This window comes from Saccostrea echinata, unplaced genomic scaffold (genome assembly GCF_033153115.1).
Source record: "Saccostrea echinata isolate AGI-Se365-2 ecotype Australia unplaced genomic scaffold, CSIRO_AGI_Sech_v1 ptg000041l, whole genome shotgun sequence".
Classification (NCBI taxonomy): Eukaryota; Metazoa; Mollusca; class Bivalvia; order Ostreida; family Ostreidae; genus Saccostrea; species Saccostrea echinata.
The window spans coordinates 4,347,324-4,373,545 of record NW_026889790.1 but is presented as its reverse complement, the minus strand read 5'-3'; the positions used below and the strand labels follow the sequence as shown (position 1 = coordinate 4,373,545).

At 35.5% G+C, this 26,222-nt stretch overlaps 2 protein-coding genes across 2 annotated transcripts in view; one reads left to right on the top strand and one right to left on the bottom strand.

The window, feature by feature from the left end:
* Positions 1-20,246, top strand: part of LOC133200802 (regulating synaptic membrane exocytosis protein 2-like) — a 29,974-nt gene extending 9,728 nt beyond the window's left edge. The window contains exons 5-21 of the mRNA XM_061336605.1: positions 585-1,425; positions 5,068-5,136; positions 8,764-8,880; positions 9,767-9,887; positions 9,968-10,020; positions 10,652-10,752; positions 11,143-11,312; positions 14,407-14,500; positions 14,784-15,105; positions 15,590-15,688; positions 16,039-16,140; positions 16,383-16,511; positions 17,266-17,368; positions 17,463-17,557; positions 18,417-18,530; positions 18,900-19,042; positions 19,442-20,246. Coding sequence (XP_061192589.1) covers positions 585-1,425; positions 5,068-5,136; positions 8,764-8,880; positions 9,767-9,887; positions 9,968-10,020; positions 10,652-10,752; positions 11,143-11,312; positions 14,407-14,500; positions 14,784-15,105; positions 15,590-15,688; positions 16,039-16,140; positions 16,383-16,511; positions 17,266-17,368; positions 17,463-17,557; positions 18,417-18,530; positions 18,900-19,042; positions 19,442-19,609 — 2,841 coding nt within the window. The 3' untranslated portion in view covers positions 19,610-20,246. The remainder of the gene's footprint in view (positions 1-584; positions 1,426-5,067; positions 5,137-8,763; positions 8,881-9,766; positions 9,888-9,967; positions 10,021-10,651; positions 10,753-11,142; positions 11,313-14,406; positions 14,501-14,783; positions 15,106-15,589; positions 15,689-16,038; positions 16,141-16,382; positions 16,512-17,265; positions 17,369-17,462; positions 17,558-18,416; positions 18,531-18,899; positions 19,043-19,441) is intronic.
* A 1,410-nt stretch (positions 20,247-21,656) lies between these two features.
* LOC133200956 (serine/threonine-protein kinase mos-like) lies at positions 21,657-23,068 on the bottom strand. The gene has a single exon (XM_061336770.1). The coding sequence runs from the start codon at positions 22,989-22,991 to the stop codon at positions 21,984-21,986; it is 1,008 nt and encodes a 335-aa protein (XP_061192754.1). The 5' UTR covers positions 22,992-23,068; the 3' UTR covers positions 21,657-21,983.
* Positions 23,069-26,222: the final 3,154 nt, after the last annotated feature.

Sequence of the window (26,222 nt, the reverse complement as noted above, 5' to 3'; positions counted from 1 at the left end):
TACATTGCGTTTATTTAACATTTGATTCCATTATGCATGGTTTCCTGAGTGCGGAACTTAACACAATAAATCAGTTCGATAACTCATGAAATTCCGGATTGAAATGTCCAGACCGACTCTATGGTATTTAACCGTAGACAAATACTGGACATCAATATAGGTACCCGCTCTCTATAAAATTGATTATCAAATCTGTTGTGGCATACAGAAAATAATTCAGTCGTTTCTATATCAGGGAAATTCTGAATTTGTTAGCGTGGTTTTATCCACTAATTAAAGAAACCATAGTAGTGTCCAGCCAAGACTTACAAACACCTGTATCAGGTAGATCAACTATCGATTCCCCAATCTCAACTAATCACCGAACGATGACAAAAGAGCATCGCTTCACCATGGTGACTTACTAATGACCAGCCATCATTAAGCTTTACCGACTTCCTGCATCAGACCACCGATTGAAATGAAGCGCATCTGTTGACTCGCTCTGTCATCGATTTTAATTTTGTCGCGTCTCAGCGGGTCCTTTTTTATAACGAGGATGAATATTGTGCAGCCTTGAGCAATCTGTGCTTTTTCTTTTGTAGAGTCGATGGCGCACGCTGTCCCCCGCCTCCTCTGATGCTGTTGTCACGGATACTGACCTACCTCGGGCCCATGTCTCTTCCTTCCAGGCGATGATGCAGACACGGGGGCGCCGGAAGAGCATGCCGATTTTCCGGACGGAAAGTGTGGACATTTCGGACAATGATAGTGATGAGGATCCGTATAATCGTAGTTCTCGGCGCAGGCGCTCTAGGCGCCAGAGCAGGCGACATTGTCGTAAAAGTCGACAAACATCTCCAGCTCAGGCAGTCCGGACGTCTCTCGGAAGGTACGAGGGAAATGATACCTACGAGAATAGCTATCCCAATGCGGGTGAAATAGAGTTTATATCATGTGATCTTCCCAACCAAGGGGAACTATTTTACTACATGTCGGGAGACTCCGACAACGACAGTATAGGGGAAACTTCCGAACATTTAAGTAACCGGAAGCCGGACGGTCAGAGTCATGATTCATCGGAACACCTTGTGAATGTACTATCTCCCGATCACATGGGCAGCATTTCGTACGGTGGACGACATGACCCCCAGTTTTTATACCCAGCAAATAAAAATCCTGAGAGGATCGTGATAGATAGTGCATGTCGGGATATAGAACGGAGATTTTCTAATGAACCAGAACACCGATATGATCTCATATACAACACTCCGCGTACCGAAAGACGCCGAAAGAATCCGATCGTTGATCCTAAATATCTGACTCCAGAAAATCCGGAGAGAAACAGGAGTTATTCCTCGGATTCTAATTCGTCTATGAGATCTTTTGTGTCATCAATTACTGATCATGATCACGCCGAAATTCATCAAATACCATTTACTCAAGGTCAGTATCAATCAACTATATCGTCATTTTTATTTGTCTAGCTAGTGTCCTTGACCCCAGCATATTCCAGCCCTCATATCCTTGACTTTGCAGTAAATATTCCAATCTTTGGAAAATTGAGATAGGCCTAAGTAAAAATTCAAAACATGTTGCTTGCTTTAGCCTGTCGATACCGCTCTAGGTTCGGATATTTGATGGTATGTTCTCTTTAGAAATTCTATTGTAAAATCTATAGATTACATTTATGAACGTGTTGTCCCTTTCTTTGTTTAAGAGGGACGTTTTAAGTTTTCTAAAATCTTTTCAGATTGCATCATTTACGTGATTAATACACAACAGCAATAACAGTAAGTGATAGTAGGAAGATGCACCTCGGCAGTGTATAGTAATTATCCCACTCCTTGTATCCATATCGTTTCCAGAGTCTATCAGTAAAGAGAACGACCACGTGTGATCGATTGACATTATAGATTTAAAAAAAACATATTTCTTAATTAAGCCTTTTCTATTCCAAACCTCACTCTCAAATCACTCCTCCGAAAAAAAATTTAAGTACCCTGATACTCGTTATACTATCATTATTAGAAAATGAACGGATTCTCTTGTGATATTTCATTTGAATTTAATATTTTTCCAGAATCTTAAATCAGCTACAGTCAAAGCAATAAAAACGAAAGTTCATTTCACACGGGATTCAGCAGAGCTTTTATTACTGTTACTTGCAGCGCCCTCTTGCGAACGTTCTCTGTACAAAAGCATTTCTGGTCTTTTATTAGCTCACCTGAGCAGAAGGCCTTCTGATGGAAGAGCTTCTAGCGCCTGTTGGCCTATTATTGTGTCTATTATCTGCAACCTTTTTTCATCTCCATCTCCAAAACCAATGGATTAAATTCAAGAGCCCGGTCAATAAAAAGGGGGGGGGGCATTCTTTACAATCCTTTCACGTAGTAACAAACTTACAATAACGAATAATCGTGTACGTACTCCCCCTCCCCTCTCTCTCTCTCTCTCTCTCTCTCTCTCTCTCTCTCTCTCTCTCTCTCTCTAGGATAAGTAAATTCAAAGAATTGGGGTCCGCCGTTTTCAGTGTCTTAGTGAGATGCAATTATTTATGGCATATAAATGTCTTGTTTGTTTTTCCTGTCATGTCTGTGCATCATACAAAAAAGACACAAATAATTGCATTAATAACAGTTATGGCAAAAATTTTAATCTTCTCACAACTGCATAAAAACTTCAAGGTCGAGGCTATGAGTTCAAATACCATAATACAGTCCGAAAGATCTTGTCACAAGTAATACACATGTGGAAAAAAAGACATATGAAAGTTTTATTTCTTCTGGAGCAAAAGTTATGGCCAAAGTAAAAAAAATATGAGATCAATATGTAGATCAAAATTCTAGATCAAAGTCAGGAAGTCAAAAATGATACATCTTTCTGAAAGGTGTTGTCATAGATTTTGTACATATAAAAATATGAAAGCCCTGTCTTCTCTCATTCAAAAGTTATAACCAATGTAAAGTTAATTTGAAAAAGACTGTAGATTAAACTTCAAGGTCAAGGTCACGAGGTCAAAAACTAGAGTACATTCAGAAAGGTCTTGAAGTAATACACATATGTGAAAAAAATTAGATAGCGTTGTCTCTTATGGCCAAATTTAAAAAAAAAATGATAAGTAGATCTAAATTCTAGGTCAAGGTCAGGAAGTCAAAAATGATAAATCTTTCTGAAAGGTTTTGTCATAGGTAATGTACATGTAAAAATATGAAAGCCCTTTCTTCTCTCATTACGTTATTACCAATGTAAAGTTAATGTGAAAAAGACTGTAGATTTAACTCCAAGGTCAAGGTCACGAGGTCAAAACCAAGGTAAATTCAAAAAAGTCTTGAAACAGATAATGCACATGTCAAATGTAAATGCCGTATCTTCTCTCAATCAAAAGTTATCAGAAATTTTAAAATTTTTGAAAATTAAGTCAAACCTCAAGGTTAAGGTCTTCGGTGTAAATCATAGTATATTTGGAAATGTTGTCACATGTAATGCACATGTCAATTATGAAAGGCTTATCTTTTCTTATTCAAAAGTTATTACCAATGTTAATTTTTTTTAAAAGTAGATCAAGCTTTAAGGTCAAGGTCACGGGGTCAAAAATTATAGTATATTTGGAAAGATGTTGTCACAGGTAAGGTAAAAGAGAAATGGGAAAATCCTATCTTTTCTTATTTAAAAGTTATGACCCAAATTAAAGTTTGTTAAAAATTTTTAGAAGTAGGTCAAACTTCAAGGTCAACTTCACGGAGTCAAAAATCATAGTACATGTACTTAGTTTGGAAAGGTCTTGTCACAGGAAATATACATGTGAAATATGGAAGCCCTATCTTTTCTCATTCGAGAGTTATGACCAAGGTTAATTTTTTGCGACAGACAGACTGACAGACGAAGAGACTGCCAGATGACAGACTGACAGATGAATGAGATTTGGTGTCCCCTCGCGGACAATAACCAGGGAGGATAACATCAGGGGGAAACAAGGAGGGCCACGCCAAAAAAGTTTTCAAGGGAACAACGAAGGTCATACATCAAGAAGATAAGCAGGGAGGGCAATATTACGGGGAGGGGGTTATCAAGTAGGAACTCCAAAAGCATTTACACTTGTATATCAATTTCAAATCAATATAATTCCTGAATTAATTGTGATAATGAAACAAAATTTACAACATATGTATAAATTTGTGTATTAAACAAACCTGCAAAATTTTATGCTTATATGTTAAATAAAACTTAGGATATTAAAAATCAAAATTTTGACTTTAAAAGTCTGTTCTCAGTTTATGGTCTTGAGGTCTGAAATCAGTCTTGATTGTAAAAGTTGTTCATGTTAAGAGTGTACACTTTGGTAATCTACACCCCACCCCCAATCTTAAAAACCTCAATACTCACTTGAGCCATATAGCAGACTGTAAAATACTTGCCACGCCCCTTCGGACAATTTATTTTCTTCTTAGTATGACCCGGTGCTTAGTGATCTTTGTGCCTCTCGTTACTTCACACCCAGATGACGTAATGCTCTCTGTTTTCCCTGAAAAAATTAACAGTTTTTGCACAAAATATTCGTATGTAAAGTGAAACAAAATTTATTCATTTCATTTACCTCATCCCTATCCTTGAGGAGTGGGTCAAACATGCATATTGCAAACTGTATAACTCCTGTTTCCCACTGACTTGTTACATTTAGTACGAAAATATACAATAGATCGTCTTTTATATACATGTATAATGATATTGTTAAATTCTCGTTTCCTGTGTCCACGTTCCAGGCCCAATACATTATATCTTTAAGATTTTCTGTATCCCGTCCCTATAACTTGATTCTGCCGGAAATTTTTTAAAATACTGATAATGGATAAGACCCTTCTAACGAAATTGTAAAATGTATGTCTCCTGGTCCTAAAATTAGGCCGTCTAAGAATATGGCTAAATTCGAGAAATGTCCGTCATGGTGTGAGAGGTACGTAATCTCAAAACCTTGACATCGTGAAGATGTGTCTTTATGTTCCCTGTAGATGAGGCATGTTATAATACAATAAATGTAGAGGTGATTAAAATTTTCATTTTAATTGTGTCCTCTTTATATTCCTACAGATTATCTCACGTCGCTGGAGCCACGAGAAATTCTTCTGTATCGTGACGTCAAAGATCAAAGTACCAGGTGTAAGTCACGTGATCTAACTATTAATCTCTTAAAGAGGTATATACTTGAAGTAATGGCAATTTTTCGTGAAGTATATTTTCAATATCTAATGTTATGAAGAAAAATAATACTGAAGAGATGAAGATGTTACATGCTTTGCTTCTTACGCCAGTTAAACTTGACCTTTTTGCACTTAGAAAAAAAATAAATATTGATTTAAACCTTGTTGTTTAAACAAATATTAAGAATATGTCAATATGCCTTAAATAAACAAATATTCAAGAATAATAAGTTTTGGTCAGAAAAAAATCCTTGATGTCCAAAATATGAATCTGATCTTCTTGCACTTGAAAATTAGAAAATTTATCATAACAAAGTATGTTTCTGTAATTCAGTGAAGGAGTGATGTCATTTTTTAAATTGTTGCATGAATATTATCGTTATATCCTCTATTGTATATGTCGAAAACAAAGACATAGGGTCACATTTCATTTTTTTTTTCAAGTAATTAGGGTTATAAATAATTTTTTTTAAATGTTATGGTACATGTACTGGTATTTTTCGAGAAATTTTATGAATGTAAGCCTTATGTATTTTAATAAGACATCGAATCGTTTATTTTTAAATTCGATAAATAAGGTTTCAGTTTCCACTGTTTGTCTTATGTCTGAAAAAAAAAAATAGTTGTGCATAACGATTAGTTAATTTTCGGAGATATTTGAAAGCCAAATAGAATGAAAATTTACAATTTGCATGCATTTTTTGCTTGAAATCCTTCCGCACGAAAAAATAGTTCCAACTATCCAAAACTTTTTCATAATTAAGTTCAACTTTACATTTTACAACTTTACATTTACGAAATTAATGTTTTCCATAATATAACACTATTTGAGCAATACGAATCTATCCATCTATAAATACAGATTCGTCTCATGACCACGAATTAAAGAGGGATTCCTCTCATATTTCTTGTATTTAAAAATTAATGAAATTTTCCTAGATTCAAGAAGACATTATCATTAAGTGATGGTATGACCGTTTTATTTTAAAAGCAAGGTCAGGTCAAGGTCATTATCTTTTTCCTTGACCTTAAGAATAAAAAATACCGTAATAAAGTAGTAATATAAATGTACAAATTGATACAAAAACAAAAAGTTTTGACCGTTTACTAAGAGAGAAAAAACACTTTTTACTGATTTTTGGCTCAAATCTGTAATTAGACCGGAAGCTTTTAAAAGTTAACAAAATTGTAGTTTGTTTGGAAAATCATATTTATTTAATATATTTTAAAACTTCAGTCCATTATTATTAATTTTACTTACATTTGAAATTTTCTATTCGCCTTTGATTGTTTAAAAATTGTAACTAAATTCATTGTTCTATGGTAATTTTGAGAAGCAGAAAAGGAGATATTTTCATACGCCGCTGCTCCGCCAAAAATATAGTCCCTGCTAGATTTCAAACTCAGTTTACCATTTCTATTTAAAGTTGTACAATTATGGTGAGGAAAGAAAAATGTGATCTTTTAAATCCCTTACATCTAAATATATAAGACATATAAGCAAATATACTATGAATATTTCATCTAGTCAGAAACCAGACAAGAATCCCTCCTTAATCGTTATAAATGCTCGACGTAATTTCTCAGTGCCGAGTATAGGTCTGAATTTGAAGCCCTCCACCGGCAAGTGATGGCGTGGAAAATTCTCGAGAGGGATATTTAAAAAAGCGATTCTTTGTAACCACTTTAACTTCTTTGCCACGCATGGTCACCGATTTTGTTGAAACTTTGCCGATTATTACAACTTGACACCAGAAACATATATCAAATAAAATTTTGTTGCTATGTGTCTTGGTTGCTTGGTAACAGCCAGAAAAGTTAGAAAAATTGAGATTTTCAGCTTCATGTACTTTGAATCTTTATTAAGCCTTAATAAAGACTAAGAAAAACAAACAAACCATTCTCACAAAAACATGACACCTTGTTGCCACTTATGCTATAAATAAACTATTTAGAATATATATCTTAGTAAGTGGTAGCCATGGGTACATTTCGAATACATTTTAGATGCTGCAAAATGCTGAAAAGCGCTCAATATTCACTAATGATAGGTATTACTTGATCAAACTCAATCAACAACCTAAGAAAAACAATAATAATATTTGACTTTAAGTAATTAGGTATTGGCAATATTATTCTAAAAATAACTTTCATGGTTGCCATGGTAACACAGTGTAACCATGCAAAATCTGTTGCTAAGATTGGGTTGATGCTACTATCTTGAGGAAAAACAATATTAATAAAAATTCATGACTAGCATATAAACATCCTTAGGACCTTGCAACACCGACAGCATAAGAAAAATTGGGATAAATTGTTACTTTGCAGTGTAACCATGGAAACAACGTTTCAGTTGTTTAAAGTGATTTTTTTTTTTTTTTTTTTTTTTTTTTTTTTTTTTTTTTTTTTGCTGCTTTAGGAATTTACTTACCTTTTATCAAGAAACATATTTGACTCACCTTGAATGGTACTTATCTGGTAGAACTAAAGTTGAATATCATATATTGATAAAGTTTGATAAAAATACAACACTGTTGCTGTGGTTACCAAGAAGGGAAAATGTTCGATTTTGTTAAGTTTATATAAATATTAAACCCTATGTGCCAGCTTTTTGCATCCAGTTAGAGATTGGATGTTGGATGGTAGTCAAAATTGAAAGTCAGGTTTATAAATCATAAAAGTTTTGGGAATCTACATACAAGAGTACGTATTCAAGGAAACAGAATATTTTTCTGATTTTAATGCATATTTTTTCGGGTAATTTCCATAGCAACGCTCTATTTAAAGAATTTAATTTGACTTTTTTTGAAATGTAAAAATTAGGGTCACACCAACGCCTTTAAAAATTGATCATCAATTATATAGAATTATGCTTTTTAAAAAAAAATTGGATAAGATTAAAACACTAAGAGAGTAAAGAACGAGGGCGCTTTTGATTGACGTTCGGCAGGAATCAGAATATATATAAGAAGCCAAACTGCATGAGTATTTCTCTAAAATATCAGAAAAACACGAGCCTGACTTTAATGATAGATAATGAGTCAGATCTGAGTAACGGACGAGACGAGAAGATTATTGTTTTGCTGCATCTACTGGAGAACGTGATGGCTATTTCAGCTCGATTTCATGCTTTTATTAAACTTACGTAATCACTGAGGAGAGATGGCGAGGAAATCACGGTGTTCTATTGATTACTGAGCTGCAGAATAAAAATCGGGGACAGTCTTACAATTCTCCATCTTATATATCGGTTTTCTTGATATGTAGACAATAGACAGACTTGTAATGTATAATTGATAAATTCTTATCTCTGTTATATTCTATCTAAATTACAATTATATATGATTCGGTCATACAATGCACTACATCAGAGGAATGTTGTTGTTGTAGTTTTTTTTTTTTTTTTTTTTTTTTTTTTTTTTTTTTTTTTTGAAGAAAAGTACAGGCCATATTGATATTGAAGATAACATTACACACACGTATGGATTTTCTCCTTTGATTGGAGGACTTAAAACAGAGAGCGCCTTTTAAAACTCTGTTTCTCAGAGAGGTCTTTAATCCAGTTTTGTCGATTATTTTACTACAGCTTCCGGGTTAGGCATGCGTGTTATGTTTGGTAAAAAGGGTTACGGCAGGAAGCTGGGGGCGTTTGTGTCAAAGGTGGAGAAAAACGGACCGGCCGACTCCTACGGTATCCGGAAAGGTGAAAGCAGTGTATATTAATTAATAATTTACAGGTTTATATTTAAGTACAACAGAATGATTTCTGTGGTCACTATCAATAGGGACTTTGTAAAATGCTTTTAATTACTTTGTGGGTATTTACATTTACTTTTCAATGTAGAGAGCTTCATAAAACTAGACCCTGGCTACAGAATCACATTGATAAATTAAGACTTTGAATAATAGAATGTTTCTCTGTCTTCCGTTAACATGGCAGACTTGTCAGTTTAAAGATTAAAAAAAAATCTTTATCTTAAGAGGGTCGATTGTTTCCATTTGCAAAGTAACTACTTCCAGAAAACGAACAATTACAACTTAAGTAATTGATAATATGTTGACGGTGCGACCGTTGGGGCGAGTGCATTGTTCACTTCATTTTAAGATCCGCCTCTTCAAACCTCACGAGACATTTGGAACGTCTAGACTGTGACGTCACATGACGTATGTTAGCTGCATTTCCATAAACAAAGTTTAAAAACTGCACATATTTTAACAAAGAACGTTTAATCTACTATCTGCATGCAATATCCATTAAATTAAGGTGAGTTTATTTTTTGTGAAATTTTAGTTGTTGTTACCGCGTGAATGAAGTTAGCAGCGAGAACAAGAAGCGATGCATTGTGGGTCAGAATTACTGCGGAAAAAAATTCTATTGAACGAATGTGCAGTAGTCCGAATTTTCTCTTCGCCCAGGCGTTGTCGTTAGAGCTCGCAGTGACGAGCGGCGCTTCGCGCCGCTCGCTGCGCTCGCTATAATTCAGTACCACGGTGAAATACAGAAAATCGGTTATGCTGTTACACTACATTATAGATAATTTTACCACTTGGTCTCATTTGATTTACAGTATTTGATTGATCTTATTTAGGAGATCAAATACTCCTCTGGAACGGCAAATCTTTAATGGGGACAACTCTCGAGGAATCCATGGATGTCATAGGTCAAAGTTCAGACGTGGTTCAGCTGCTAGTAGTACATCACACGACCAGGTTATAATAATCATAAAATATATTGTGATATTTCAGTATAAATGGCATTAGCCAATGAAATGACTTGTATATGGTTTCAGTTTCAGTGACAACGAAGACATGAGTACTAACACGTGTGAAAACACATTACCATGTGAGTATCTACATGTTTTATAGCAAGACACGGTTACACCAAATTCTAGAGTAAAACGTCAATACATTTGTATATTTATTTACTAAAGTTTTCTGCAGTGTACGTTTTACGATCGTGTATATCTTCGTATTGCAGACTTACAGACCATTATTAGTCCCCTACCGGTGAAACCGGGGGGGGGGGGCTATAGGTTTCCTCTGAGTCTGTCCGTCCGTCTGTCTGTCTGTCCCTCTGTCTGTCTGTCCCACTTGGTTTTCCGCGCTTTTTTCTAAACACATGCAGATATTGAGCTGATTTTTGGTATGTGAGTGTATCTTGATGAGTCACAGACCAAGTTTGCATTTCGTTCCGCTTCTGATCAATGATTTTTGATGGAATTACAACCTTTTCAATTTTTCAGAGTTTTCCGCATTTCTTTTTTTCTAAACGCTTGCAGATATTGAGCTGATTTTTGGCATGTAACTTTACCTTGATGAGTGATAGATCAGGTTTGCATTTCGTTCCGCTTCATTGATTTTTGACGGAATTATGGTATTTTCAATTTTTAACGGGAACCAGATTACACTTGCCGGTAGGGGACTAGTATTGCTAATGCAATACTCTCAGAATGCTTATATTTTATTTTTTTCAGACAGCACAACGACACGAGGGTCGGACGATCGCTCAAACTGCGCCACGCCTCCTACAACACTGAATCTCACCCGAAAGAGGAGAATGCTTCCAAAAACACCGGTAAAATTAAACAAATACCGGTAAAATTTAACAAATATCGGTAAAAAAATGAACTGGTAAAATTTAAAAACAAACAAACAGGTAAAATTAAAAAAACAAAAACAAAATCTTAAAGCCGGAATTTAAAAAAAAAAAAAAAAAAAAAACGGTAAAAGAAAAACAAAAACACTGGTAAAATCTAAAACAGCTTTAGTGAACAGTTGCCAAGGATAGTTTTATGTAACATCTTTAGTAGACAGTTTGTAAGTTTAGTTATATATTTGTTAATTTCGTTTACAATAACTGATTCTATACAACAGGATTCAGTACATTATTTATCAGTAAGCCAGTTATCGACTGTTTGGGGAATTTGCTGACTTTGATGTTTTAATGAAGTTTCATATATTTAAGGTTGAAATCAAGAAAGAGGATCGTAACGTGAGTGGATGCGTGCGCATGTTAGTGTCGCACGAGGATTCCTGTTTGTCGATCACACTGATTAGCGCTGAAAATCTTGTTTCTGTTGATCCCTTGACGTCACTAAACCCTGTCGTCATGGTACACATTCTGCCCAATCGTGGGTAAGATACACTTGAACTATTTGAAATTCAGCGCCTTCTAATAGCTAAGCCTAGTAATCGATGTAATTCATTGACAGAGTTATTTTTTGGATGTCGTCGGTCGTTTACCAGCACCTGGCCGTGCCGACAGATGAATACCACACGTTAGCGCGGTACGATAATTTGTCGACACGGCCAGACTGTTGTTTGACCCATGAGATAAGCTTTTGGTTACCTTCATTCTCATTTTCTCTCTTTATAAATTTTAATTTCTCTTCATCTTTACGATAACTTCAGCGCATTTTAGAACTAGAGTGGGTAGTAGACGGAAGAGCTTAGTAGACTGAAGAGCCAAGGCTGTTTAGAAAGGGAAAGTTTAACGCAATTGAATATTGGAAAAAAAGATAATTAAGTTTTAATCGTAAAAATGTTATAGTGAGCGCAGCAAGCTCAATAGACTTACGTGTAAGAACAGAGAAAATTCGAATTGAAATCTGTATATTCGTCAAGCAAATTTTCATGTGAAACCTTCCCAGAATTCTTTCACTACTAGCATTCCATGCAATAATATACACTTATCCACTGACTGTGAGTGGGATAGCTCTTTTATCAAACCCACGACAGGAACTATTCCCCGAGGGCTTGCCCGAGGGGAATAGTTCCTGTCAAGGGTTTGATAAAAGAGCTATCCCAGTCACAGCCAGTGGATAAGTGTTTTATTATACTGATGTATATCATAATTTCTGAGGGTTGGATTTACCTGATACTACAGTTCTATAGTAAAAACATGAAAAAAAAATTTAAAAAGTCTTGAACAAGTATCTGGAATAAGATAACACTGCTAGAATGAGCTGAAATCCTGATGACGTCACAATGCTACTGAAGTCAGTATGACATCATAAGTCTATAGATTGATTACAGGAAATCAAAAATGACGGCAAAAATTGCATGAAAATTTTCCGAGGGGTGGATAGCAAAAACTATATCCCGGGGTATAGCTTTGCTATGTGTGGGAATTTTGAGACTATAAAGATAGTTATTTTACCTTCTTAACTTTATATAGGAAACATTTTAACAGAAGTATAATAATGGCGAATATAACAGGCCTACAGTTATCGTAAATGTTTAATTCTTGCAGAGCGCTTAAAAGAAACAAAAAACAAGTACAGTTTTTTTTTTCAAAAAGCTTTACCTTCTTTAGCAACACCCTTAAACTGTAAACTGACATACACCTTTAATAGGCTGTATTATTTTGAGTACTGTAGTTCTTGGCTTTGTACTTCTTCAACAGCTTTTTTACAGACATTAGCCCTACCATATGAATGAAGGAAAAAAGAATAAACATACATTTCAATGGTTTCATGCAGATAAAGAACTTTCTGTTAATTATGAAAATATAGAAAAACTTCAGTTGCTTTAAAAATGAAGTGTCGATTTCATTTACTGAAATTTTTCTTTTGTTCGTTTTGTCCACTTTTTTAAGATTGAAAATCTTGGAAAAATTGTTAAATCGTACGAAAATTAGATCACCAGAAAATTGTCTACCTTGCCTAGCATAGCATTTTAACCAATGAAATAATTGAAAATTATCACATCATGCATTTTCTATCAATTATAGAAGATCATAGTCCGAAGAACGTAAAATACTTAAACTCTGTATATTGTCTTCCAAAGAAGGCGGTAATAATTGCAACTACTCTACAATGTCTTTCGTTAAAAACTTCCACGAAGCCTATTTCAACTTCGTTACGGAAATGCAACTTACATAACGTCATGTCAAGTGATAGTGTAGACTGTGTTGACATCTGTTTGAAGACGCGGATCAGTCACATTTTTACAAGTGTAAGTTGTGCAAAGGTTTTTGATGCTACATCTGCGCTCGCCCCAACAGTCACACCGTAAAACATTTTTTTAACGGGGTAATTTTTTTAAGTTTTAAATTAGGCAAAAACAATACACATTATGGTGTAACAAATGTATTGAAAGTGTATGTAGTTCCCATTGTGTATTCTTGCGCCGTGATAAGGTTAAGAATGTTCCTTATAGCATTTCATTGAAGAAAAATCCACTGATACTAGCAGGGACCTATATACTAACATTAGTATATAGGTCCATGATACTAGTGAATATCTATATATATACATGTAACGACTGGATTATTTGGGTTAAACTGTTTTTGTTAAACTAACAAATCTATCTTAAATGCAAATAGTCTGTTCGTACAATAACAAACAAGACATTAGTGTGTATTTCATTACGATCTTTCATGGAAGACGATATACATAGTTAAAAATTATACAGTCTCCAGACTATTCACTTCCTTTCTATTGTTATTGATAGGAAATTTATGATGTGAAAATGCTGTTCAGGGCAATGGAGAAAGGTAGATACTTTTCTCTAATTTTCGAACGGCTTATTAATTTTTTCAAGATTTTCAATCTTTAAAAAAATCGACAAAACGAACAAAATAAAATTGCATATTTAAACTTTTTTTTAGCAAACTATTATACAGTTTTTCTTTATTTCCATGGTTAGCAGAATGGTCTTTTTTGGCTTGCATTGAAATTGTGTTAATTCTTCTTTCCTTCGTTCATATGATAGGGCTTATATCTGTAAAAAGCTGAAGCCAAGCTTAAGAGCTACAGTATTCAAAAATAATACGGCCCGATATTGTTGCTAAAGACGGCAAAGCTTTTTGAAAAAAAAAACTATACTTTTTAGTCTTGATTAATCGTATGGTGCCTCTTAATATATTTACTATTTAAATGGCTTTTCATTTTATAGGAATCCACAATTTATCAAACACGATTACAGTCAGTATTTTGGAAAATCTTTAAATAAAAGTAACTCTTGTGATTTTGCAGTATCATTTGTCCTGATGCAATATCAAATTGCGTTATGTATGCGTTATACATTCGGAACACAAGACGTTTTCAGCATTTTTTTTCTCGGGGGGTTGGGGGCGGGGGTAGTCCCCTCTCCACAAGTATAATAAATATGTAATATCCACCTGTTACAAGTGACAAAGATAGAGATATTCAGAGAATTAAGTGATACGTGTACAAATATAATGAAATAAAGGTTGAATGTTGAATTTTCTTTCTACATTCCACAGTTGTTTTCCCATGCATCAAACCCAGCTTCAGTACAACACAGCCAATCCGAACTTTAACGAGACATTCAACTTCCACGACATCTACCAACAAGAGGTGCCATTTCTCTCTGCTATACATTTATTATTTTTTCTTAAGGAATGTGCCTCTCCATTTTCAAAAATATTAAATCATCATGCCACTGTGATCACTTATAATCAGTTTCTCAAGTCTTTATTCACTTTCAATGATACTGGTAGTTCTTCGGTTGTTTTTCTTTTTTTCCCTTTTTTGACATGCTCCTTTGACGTAGAAAATAACGTCATTTATATAGTTAGATTGTTCCTTTGATTTATTGCAGAACATATAGTCATTTACTGTACCATCTATATTTTGTCAGTTGAGGAAGTTGTCCCTAGAGGTAACACTATGGACAGTAGTAGATGACAACTACCTGTTCTTGGGGGAGGTTCTTCTTGATTTTTGTGACCTACAGTTGGACAATCAGGTCCATAATTACGACCTTCAGGACCATGACGAAAATAGTTCCCCTCTTCCGGTGCGCAAGCGTAAAGAGTCTTCTGACGTGACCACTGCTAGTCCCCTTACGTCAATTAATGATGGGTCAAGTTGGTCGACCAGTCCCGGTGTGCAATCTTCTCCTAGGAGGGAACCCCTGCATTGTGACGACAGATACCACGTGACCAGTGGATTTACTAATGGTATAATTTCTTGAATAGATTCGGGGAGAATAAAATTAGACAACTCTTAACATTTTATTTTCTAAAGATTTGATATACATTGTTTCATTAAGATCTCATTCAGGGATATGATGCATCTTTGCACAGTTGATTCCATTCAGGGAATTCCACAAATGTAACTGTTTGCACACATACTGTACTCTGTTTACTATGCAATTTCCTGTATTAAATACATGTTGTAATGCATGCATACAAAACAACTTTTCTCAATGTGCGCAAGAATGTATTTCATTTCTAAAGTGGAAGTATAGCCCTTCTTTTTTCTTTTGGAAGAAGTTAACGCGTCAATATAAGTGTCTCGTGAAGATTACACTGTAGGGGAACAGGGCGGAGACGATGTAAAACTAAGATCTGACGCTTCCCAATAAAGTCTTTTAACGGAACATAGGTGATTGTTTTGTATTAGATCCGGGCATTTTTTTTTCTCTACGTCGTTTTATTGTAGGCCGAGACAGGAGGTTCAAACTTAATGTAACACAGTCAGTCCCGAACTCCCCCCAGTTGTCCCCCATCAGTGCGTCCGAGGAATCAATGCATCTCGGGGGTAAGTCCTCACTGTGCTGTTGTACAGAGGCCTGTTCAACAGAGCGAACGTTCGCGAGCGCTCGCGAACATTTCTGTTGGAAAGATAAGGAATTTTGGCGAGCGCTCGCGAACGTTCACTCTGTTGAACAGGCCTCAGGTGTAATGTGCATTATCACACGTAATACTAATTCACCTGCTGGACCAGCGATTGCTGGAATACTGTTAAATTAAGGTTAGCATTTTAGTAAAATTCTCTATACGTTGAATTTTTTTTTTCATAATCTATCGCTCGACTAGAGGTATGTACGAGTTCGGTTTAAAGAGTTGAACTGTATCCTTCTGATGTTACTAGTATTTTACTTGTTGAAGGAGAAACCCGCGGCAGTATAACGACATTAGTTCGGAAGAGGGTGTCTAACGCCATGTCTAAGGTGTCTGCCTTGTCGGGCGACAGTCGGAGACACAGCATGTGTACGTATCAGTGTCACTACTTCGAGTCTATCACGATTTTGTTTTGTTTGTTTATAAGAACATTTGATTAATTTACTCATTTGATGTAAAATACAATATGTGTTTGAATTTATCAAAAATCCGGTTTTAATTGTTTGATATGGATCCTTGGTTTTTTGTTTTTTGTTTTTTTTATTTTTAACAACAAAAGAATGACTTGTTCGTTTTGACAAGTGATCTTACTATTATATAATGATATACAGATGACCGCCGGAAAGACAAACTGTCCAATCGCAGTTCCAGTGTGTCTGATGCTACCCTGGAGACGTCTGGTCGTGTCTACGATAATCCGTCCCCCATCAGCCGAAGATCAGCTGTCAGCACCGTGTCAGGTGAAGTCAAATCCACAGGTGTGGGCAGATCCCCCACCTCATTGTACACCCCGAAAATTTTCCCTCTTTATAGATAAATTCCCTCCCCCACCCATCTCCCATTATACACCTGGGATATTTTCCCCCTTTTTTAGATAAATTGTTTTCCAGCATATATTTACAGAGTGGTCAATATGAAAAAAAAGAAAGAAAGAACATAGAATTAACTTTTTTCTAATCATGTTCGCCGTATTTAAAACTTTGAGGTACTTGCAACATATATTTTTTAAAAGATTATTTTATGTACTTTTTTGATCATTCATATTCAACACATTTGAAATATGCGCTCGAAGAACAAGTTACCGGCATGAAAAAAATCTCGGGGGATGAAAATATTGGGGGTTCCATGAGCACCTGTAGTTAAGTCTCTCAAGTAGCCAGACAGAGTATTATATTGTTTTATGATGCAAGACTTTCTGGTGAAAAGATCCCATTAGATACTTCCCCTGTGTTTAATAATGAAATCTTATTAATAATCAAGTTAAAGATAGTACTACATGTATGCACAAGACTAAGTATGTCTTTTTTTAAATTTAATGCCTATAGGATGCACTGATAAGATTTTAAGTAATTTTTAATACAAGCATTGGTATTGCACAGTACATGTTTAATCTTTCTTGGGGGATAAATCGTGTGAAAGGGCAGAATCCAATGTGTACAAATTTCCTTGACTAGTTATGGTGACATCTTTATTGATTGTGGGGGATGATTTCAGGTACAGAGGAGCTCGGTAAGCCACCACAGCCGTTAAACACGGGGGACAGCGCTGGTCACTTCCTGGGGGACGAGGAAGATAGCGGCGGTGAAAACGAGGCCAGGTAAGAATACCAGTATGTCAATAAGTGTTAAAATATTGCTGTGTTGTTTCTTTGGCTTATAGATATATATTTCAATTCCTTTTGTTTCCAGTAGCGGTGTCTGTACTACTTCCGGGAGACTCGATCCAGATGGGAATGACGTGACGTCACTACTGGGGCCAGGACAAGTGCCCCCGAAACCTTCAAGCGGTAAGTTCCATGATCCCCACCATTTTATCTTTAACCAAAGAGAACAGCACCATAAATCCTAAACTGTTTAATGATGAAGATACCAGTATCCCCTCCCCTGAAAACAAGAGGTTATCGCTAAATTTTGTAACTGACAATATTTGCTTGTTTGCTTGTTTAACGTCCCCCCGAGAATTTTCCCCTCGTATTGAGAAGCCACCACTTGCCGGTAAAGGGCTGCAAATTTAGACCTGTATTCGGCACTTACGGTCTTTGAGCAGTGAGGGATCTTTTCAGTGCCAGCACCTACTACGACAGGGGATCTCGGTTTATACTGTTGCATCTGAAGGAACGGTCTCCGTGTCCCACAGCTCTTATTCAATTTAAACATTACTTATCAAAGTTCAGGATCAAAAAGTTAAGGTTATTGATAGAAGCATGCCCCAGGACCATGCATAACTGTCATTTTCAGTTGCCCGCATGGCGTAGCGGCTAGGGCGTTTGCTCTAGTTGCAGAGTAAGGAGTTGATCGTTACGTCGCAGGTTCGAATTCAAGTCTCCATGTTAAAATATAAACCATTTTGACACAGACTTGAATAAATTACCTCAGAATTTTAACGTACTAGTATGTTCCTCTAGCTTTGTTTATCTGTGTAGTTAAAATGTTCTATCAGATTTCTCTGATTGAATAAGCACAGATTTTACAATATTTTGCTCTGCCTTGAGGTTTTAATGACATTTGACAAAAAAAAAATGATGTTCCCCGATCCAACATATACATATATGTAGTCTAAACTGAAAAAATAATTCGGGAACTTAAAACCTGAGAATAAACTTCATACGCTGTTTATTGTAATAATGAAATAATTCCTCTTTCCAGAAACGTCCATATGTGGCACAATTAGACTGGCCTTCATGGTGTCCAAAGGTCAGCTAGAACTGGACATTATCAACGTCACTGACCTCAACAGGAATCAACAGAGTAGTCCACCAGGTACGCTCTCTCTCTCTCTCTCTCTCTCTCTCTCTCTCTCTCTCAAATAAGTTTTCAGGTTACCACTGGTTATTGATTCTCATACTTAGCTAATTCGTGTCACCTATATAATTATACCGTTTTCGAAAAAAATAAGTCTCAAAAAAAAAATTGCAGATAAATTTAGATTTAATTTTATTCTTTAGAGTCAGAATCAAACATCACAGATAAGGTTGACAATATCCATTGTTGTGATAATATGTTTGGATACAAAAATATTCTGAAGGTCGTGTACATTGTTTATAGTCTTCATTGAATAAGTACAGTAAACCATACTATTCTATCAAGCCAGTTACGTTTGTGTAAAATGGTGAATTGTATTTTTGACAGATACATATGTGAAAGCCTATTTGGTAGGCGGATCTAAGGTTATTCAAAAGAAGAAAACACACACCGTGAAGGCTTCCTTTAGTCCGTTCTTCCGCCGTACAATCAAGTACTCCGCCTGTAATATACATGGCCGGGCAATAAAGGTATGTAATATACTTGGCCGGGCAATAAAGGTATGTGATATACATGGCCGGGCAATAAAGGTATGTAATATACATGGCTGGGCAATAAAGGTATGTACATGTAATATATATGGCCAGGCAATTAATAAAGGTACAGTACCTCCTACAAAAACAACTCCAAAGCTTTAGTCTGTTGACGAATTTTACATAATGTAGGCTTTTAATAAATGAAATATAATGTTATTAAAGTATGGGAACTGGTAATATATGGCATATCTTGATAAGTAAAGTAAGTGTGCCAATAATATGTTTATACATTAAGGCCCCATAAATAGGCATTTTTTGTATCAGTCATACAAAATATTGTACAAAAAAGCATTTTTACCTTTTTGTAACATTTTCCCGCTTTTTTTATTTTAGGTGATTCTGTGGGCTCGACACGGGGCGTTTGACAAAAAACAGTCACTAGGCGAAGCTGTGGTCAAGCTTGATGGCCTTGATCTAATGCATCAGTCTACCAACTGGTACAAACTGTTCCCGCCTGGCGCAACAGACTTTGGCTCAAACGAATCTCTTAATTTCTGGTGAACTGGAAGCTAGCCTTTGATCTCCTAAAAAAAAAACTCTTTGCGTTGCCTGGAATATGATTAACTTGTGGCTATTCCTGAACCCAGTGCACAATATTGCTCTTCACATTTCTAGACATATACCCTTGACCCATAGCTTGTTAGACATATTCTAGACCTTCAGTTTATACAGTGCAAAATTTAATCCCCTGAGCCTATTGCACGATGCATTACCAGTGAGAATACTTGGACTTTCATCAGGGTGCAAACCCCCTTAACATGTAGTACTGTACAAGCACTGGTGTGTGAATACTTAGTTGAATTATAATCTGCGATTCAATGGTGCCTTTTATCAAGAGATTGGCTGTTTGATAACATTACCTGAGGTTTTTTTTAATACAGGTCATTGGTGGTGCTTTGGTGTATACTTGAAAATACACGCGGTAATTTTAATTTCATTGAAATAAACATGAGGACCTGATCATTTGTTAAAAACAGGAATATGTATTACTGATGACTTCGGTTGTTGAATATCTCAGTTATACCATATAAATGTGTATTTTATCATATACATATAACAGTATTAGTTTGGCTGACAGTCTCGGTCTCTTTAATGTTACATATCCATACTGTCATTAAATTATTGTTTTAATTTTAAAGTTTTGTGAATTTTTTTCGGGGGGGGGGGGTAAACATTTTATGTTGTTCTACTAAATAATTACTTTTAATAGTTTATAGGGCGTTGTGTTGCACTAATGATTAAAAACAGGAAGTCCTGTCTCAATCACACGCAAAATATCTCCAAAAAATATCACGGATGTTAGTGAGGGGTTTTTTTCATAATAAGTTGAAAAATGGGCAATAACAAGCACATATTTTATGCGCTGCATTTCATTTTGCATAGCATTTCCGACATTTTCTTTTAAATTCATTTCCGACTTTTATTTTCATTTCCGACTTTTATTTTTATTCATTTCCGGAATTTTTGCGGGGTACCTCTCCGGCAATTTAATGTTAACCAAGTAGGTGGAAATGGAATTTTAAAAAGAATTTATTTCAAACCACATTTTCAAAATATGCCTCATAATTTCCATCCTAACATATCTGATTTCAAACTTAAAATGAACATTTGAAAAGGAGATAAGCGAAAATTCACAACACTCACCAGTGTCTTATAGAACGAAAAAAAAATTGAAAATGTCGGAAATGAAAACTATAAAATGTCGGAAATGAAAAACTGAAAATTTCAAAAAAAATTCCGGAAATGAAATGCAGCCATTTTATGGAATTATTATGAAAAGTGTTTGTTCATTTGAACACTTAAATTTCTCCAATGTGCGGATCATTTACAACAGTGTGTAAGAAAATAAGTGAAAATTAATATATCAAGGAACTCAAGTTGGAAAAATCCAGAAACTAACTTAAAACTTTTCAAGAACTACTTTGAATAAAGACGTCCTTATACGGGGTATATTTCAGCTCGGACAGACTTGCCCCCGGGGGGGGGGGGGGCAGGGATGGGGCCCAAAGTTTTGTATAAATGTATCATTGCTTTGCTGTCATACAATGTAAGTAAATCAAAGTCCCTATCATATGCAGACCACACTCGTCTATATTCACAATTTTATAAAAAGGACATTTTTTAAAATTTATTTAATACATTTTTTTTCATTCTTTTTAAATATATTTCTGGTATGCAAGTTCATCTCTTGTACACATAACTGTTGTGCTTATTTTTCCTAACAACCTTACGATATTTTGAGGAAATGCCAGAGGCAATACACAGCGGGAGATAACTCTGTTGGAAAACTGAGGACGAACTCCCGCTGTTTCATCTCGCATGTGAGGTCGCGATATAAAAATATATATATAATTTTATCATCTCTTGAATAAACATCCCTATACTTAACAAAAGAACATCTTTTGAACAATAAACCTTTTGATTTGTATATTTAAGACTACTGTAAAAGCAAAATGGTCACTGTTTAACTTTCTCCAATGTTTACAACAGTCACTTATTGTTATACAATAGCAGAGTCAATCATCAAGTGTAGAAAGTTTATTAAATGTAGTAGCAACATAGCACTTTCAGAAAAAAAAGTGTATAAACTATGTACAATTCAATATAAATGTGTAACAAAAAGAGATAAACCCCCCTTAAGTAAACAACGTATGTATAGAAACAGTGCTTGTTTAATATCACACCGGTCAGTCCAGGGTGTGATCGGCCACTTACGTCCACACAATAGTGTAAAAGGGATTAAAAAATAAATGTATATATAGCATAAAATAACAACGTGCAATAGCACAATAAATAAATATAAAGTCTCAACGCACAAAAAATACACACAAAATATCACAGTCCAGCAATGTTTGGGAAGACACGATCACCAAGGTTACATGTATTTCTTCCAGATTTTCAGAGTCTCGTATAGTTCCATGGCGGAGGGTCGGTCTAACTGAGACACCGACCAACACTGACTGTACAGGTCACGGTAACACTCTTCAAATGGGTCCATTTCTATATCGGGGTGGGAGGGGCGGTGTCCGTACGCTACTACACTAAATATCACCACATGCTGATTTTCGTTCCCGTACGGGTTTTCCCGCGCTAACATCTGCCACAAGGTCACCCCCATAGCATAAATGTCCGCTTTACATGAGGGTACTTGTCCCTTGAGGAGTTCTGGGGCGCGGTAGGCAAAGGTGCCCGTTAGGAGAGACCTCTGTGTGGGGCTCACCAGCCCCGTATCAACCTCCACTTTCTGTGAGCAGCCGAAGTCGGCGATCTTGATGTCTCCCCGGGCGGTGATGAGGATGTTGGCGGGCTTCAGGTCTAGATGTAACACGTGGTTATCGTGGATGTAGCGCAGGGCGTCTGACATCTGAAAGGCGAACTTGATTCTTGTCTTGACACTCAGCTCCTCGTGATTGATCATCGTTTGTAGAGTCTTACTTCCGGCGTACTCCATTACGATCCATGCACCCTCCTCAAATGTATCCAGCGGAATGGCGGTCAGGGTTTTCACAATATTCGGGTGTTCAAAGTCTAACACATGAAGTTCCGCCTTGAAACTTTCTTCTTGGGCTGCGACGTTTTTACACTGTTTGTTCATAATTTTCACTGCGACATCGTGCTCCTTGTAGGCTCCCAAGTACACCGATCCGAAACCTCCCGCTCCTAGTAAACGTCCCAGTTTCACATCGCCTTTGTTCACTTGTGTGACCTTCTTGTTAACCAAATCAATTTTGGGCATAACCCTGCGAACGATTCCTCGACCTCGCTTGTACTTTGACAACAGATACTTCAACTTTAGCCAGCTTTTCTTGGTGAAACTCGTCTTCGCCAGTTGCTGTGTATTGAGTTGATTTGTAGTTTTCATTTTTTCGTGTATGCATTCCATCAAAGTTCAATTGTTAATGGCCGTCCTTGAGTCCAGGGTCTATTTTAATAATCTCCCAAACTGAGCAGTACTAAGCTCTGGTTGGCTGACCAAGATACACATTCTAATTATAGAATTTGCCTTGGGGTAGTAACACTGATTCTATAGCACATTTACACCCTAGCCTAGGACCCGCTAATGGACACACTAATAGACCATCAGTAAGTTGTTTACATTGGATAATTACAACAATTACATAATCATTGCACATTTAGAATCTTTACTCCTTAATGGACTATTTCGACAACTGGAAAACGTCTTGAAATTAGGTTATTATCTTGTTAAAATCAATTGCTACCAATTACATCTCTATTATCTACTCAGGAAGTGTTAAATTTAAAGGGATAAGTGGAAATGTTGAAATCTTAATATTTGGTATTCTAATTGTTTAATTTTTACTTTCATTTTTAAAAATCAGAAGAGTTTGATTCTAAAAAAAATAATATAGAAAGAATTAAATCGGGGAACAAAATGAAGCAGCATATTGGTCTGAAGAATATTTTATATTGATAATCAGCATATAAATTACGGATTCTCGATTTCTTTTCTTTTTTTACTGAATTAAGTTGAACATATTTTATTGTAGTATATATACACTGGGATTGGCCACAAGTTCTTAAAACTTATTTCGCCCTCCCCCTACATGAGAAGTCTATAAAGTTTGAGTTACATGTGTAACACAGTTTTAAAAATAAATTTGATAAACTCACAACATGAATTTGTAAACAGCAAGAAAATTTGTGATATACAATTGCAATACATAAACAATTACAATTATAGGTATATCAATTAGATCTACCAGAATGCTGAATATATGAATGCACAATGGAAAAAAGATATTCATTTTCAGCAACACTTATTTTTTATTGGGGGTGGGGGGGTTGTGTCAAATTGAACGGATTAAAATCTTGTTGCAAAGCTTTCCCTCAGATTCTTTCATTCCACAAATGTAATACAACAAAGGCATGACAAAGGTGTTAAGTGGGATATAAATTCTCAGTATAAAGAAGGTGACGAAATTCTAAGTTAATAAACAGAGATTTTCTTTTTAAAAAAATGAAAAGGATCGTACAGCAAGTTAGGAGCTTATAATTATTTCATATCACAAAATGTAGCCACTGTCACTATTACATATTTATTGTAAAGAATCCAAAGTAAACGGAGTCACATTTGTTTTCTAGTCTTAACATTATGCATTTAAAATCATAAACGTGCTTTTGTTCTAATAAATATTGTACATCAAATAATATCAGAAAGTTATATATCCAAACATCACGCATAGAAAAAAGTGTAACTACAAAAAGGCTTCAAAATCATGGACATAGATTTTGTAAGTAAGATGAAGAACACAATTTGCTTATGTAGATTTTACTTCGTTATAGTTTTGACCAAAATGTTTATTCTGACCCACGCCATATTAAGGATCCTTTACACTTAAAGCATTTACATTTTTCCTATACACTAAAGCATTTCATAGTTTTCGGGCACTGAGAAAACTTAATATTTGGTGTAAATATTGAGCTTTTCTATTTCATTTTAACATAAAATACCTGGCATGTACCCTCAGGAAAAAATTCCAACATCAAAAAGTATTGATGAATAGAAACCATTCTTGTTTTCTGAAATACATGCAAAGAAAGTGTTCGATTAATTTATCTTGGCCTATCATAATTTCAAGGATGCTTAAATTTATTAAAAACAGAAATACAAAACTTCCTCTAGAGCTAGTTAACTTAAACTGCATGAAAAATACCACCACAGAATCGGAGCTCTTTTATGTGCACTTGTGCAGTGTATAGAGTATTCTTAAACAGCAAAATCTTTTGATAGAAGGGGATCATTCTATCGTTGTTAAATTTTGAATTTTATACCTTCTCCCATTAAATTCCAAATGTACAACACGAAAATTCTATTGAACAATAATACCATTAACTAAAATATTGACACATCAATAATGAAGTTTTTTAAGGTGTATGACATTGGAAAATTGTCAATGAAAGTTAGTACATGACATATTGAGGGGGGGGGGGGCGCAATAAGTGATAGCATTAAATGTTTACTTATTTATAGATTTTATTCATGATTTCGGTGAGAGTGGATCTTTTAAGCTTTTCTAATATAAGTATAAAAGATTAAGCGTTTTTTGTGATGCTTGTCTTTGATGAAAACGGTGGTCGTGTTGCCCAGTGCTTTGATAGTTAGTTTAATTTAGTAGGTCCCTAACTACTGATCAGATCTAAGCTTTATCTTGCAAACAAAGAATGGGTTTCTATTTGTCTCCGTCATATGACAAATCTGAAAAACAGCAAAAGTAATGATTTTTTGTGCGTTTTTTTTTTATTTTCTGCATTTCGGGTATGAAAATAAAGGTGAAAAAACGAAATACTTTAAACTCTTGGTTTATTTTGCAAAAAATAAAATGAGCAAAGAAAATATAAAACAAACAAAAGATATATTAAAAAGATGTTTCAGTGACACGGAGTATTACAACTGTTTCATTGGCTCCAGTGACACGAGTATTACAAGCCGTTTCATTGGCTCTAGTGACACGAGTATTACAAGCCGTTTCATTGGCTCATGTGACGCGGAGTACTGTATTTCAGTCATTGCCTCCTGTGACACGGAGTATTACAAGCCGTTTCATTGGGTCCTTTAGTAAGTTTAAAGTAGTCTGACCTAATTGTACATCTATCTAAATGAATGACATTCGTATTCAATTGTATGCATAAAAAAATCATAATAACTAGAGCGAGCTCGTTGCAAAGCAACGAATAGGTCTTCCGCTGGAGCTGCGGAAGGAAGAAGTGACCTTGAGTCAAGGTCATGCCACATTCTAAAGTTATACATGTAAGCAATCTTGTAAGGGGAAGCAACTTACAATATTTCGCTAGGAAAAACTGTAAAGGAATGTACGTGACCTTGAACATTCCAAATGCCTTGCGTCAAACCATGACACACTCTCGTCATAAAACCCAATCTGTGTGTTACCGACTTGAAAAGTTCACATTGACACGTCATGTTCTTTTAGTCCATACATACAGTCAAAACATCTTATCCTTAGTGACCTTGAACTTGAGTCAAGGCCATGTCACACTCTGCATGATACCAGCAATGTTTCACTAGTACAAATACGGTAGCGAAATTACAGTTTCTCTGTCAGTGACCTTGACTCGACCAAATGACCTTGCATCA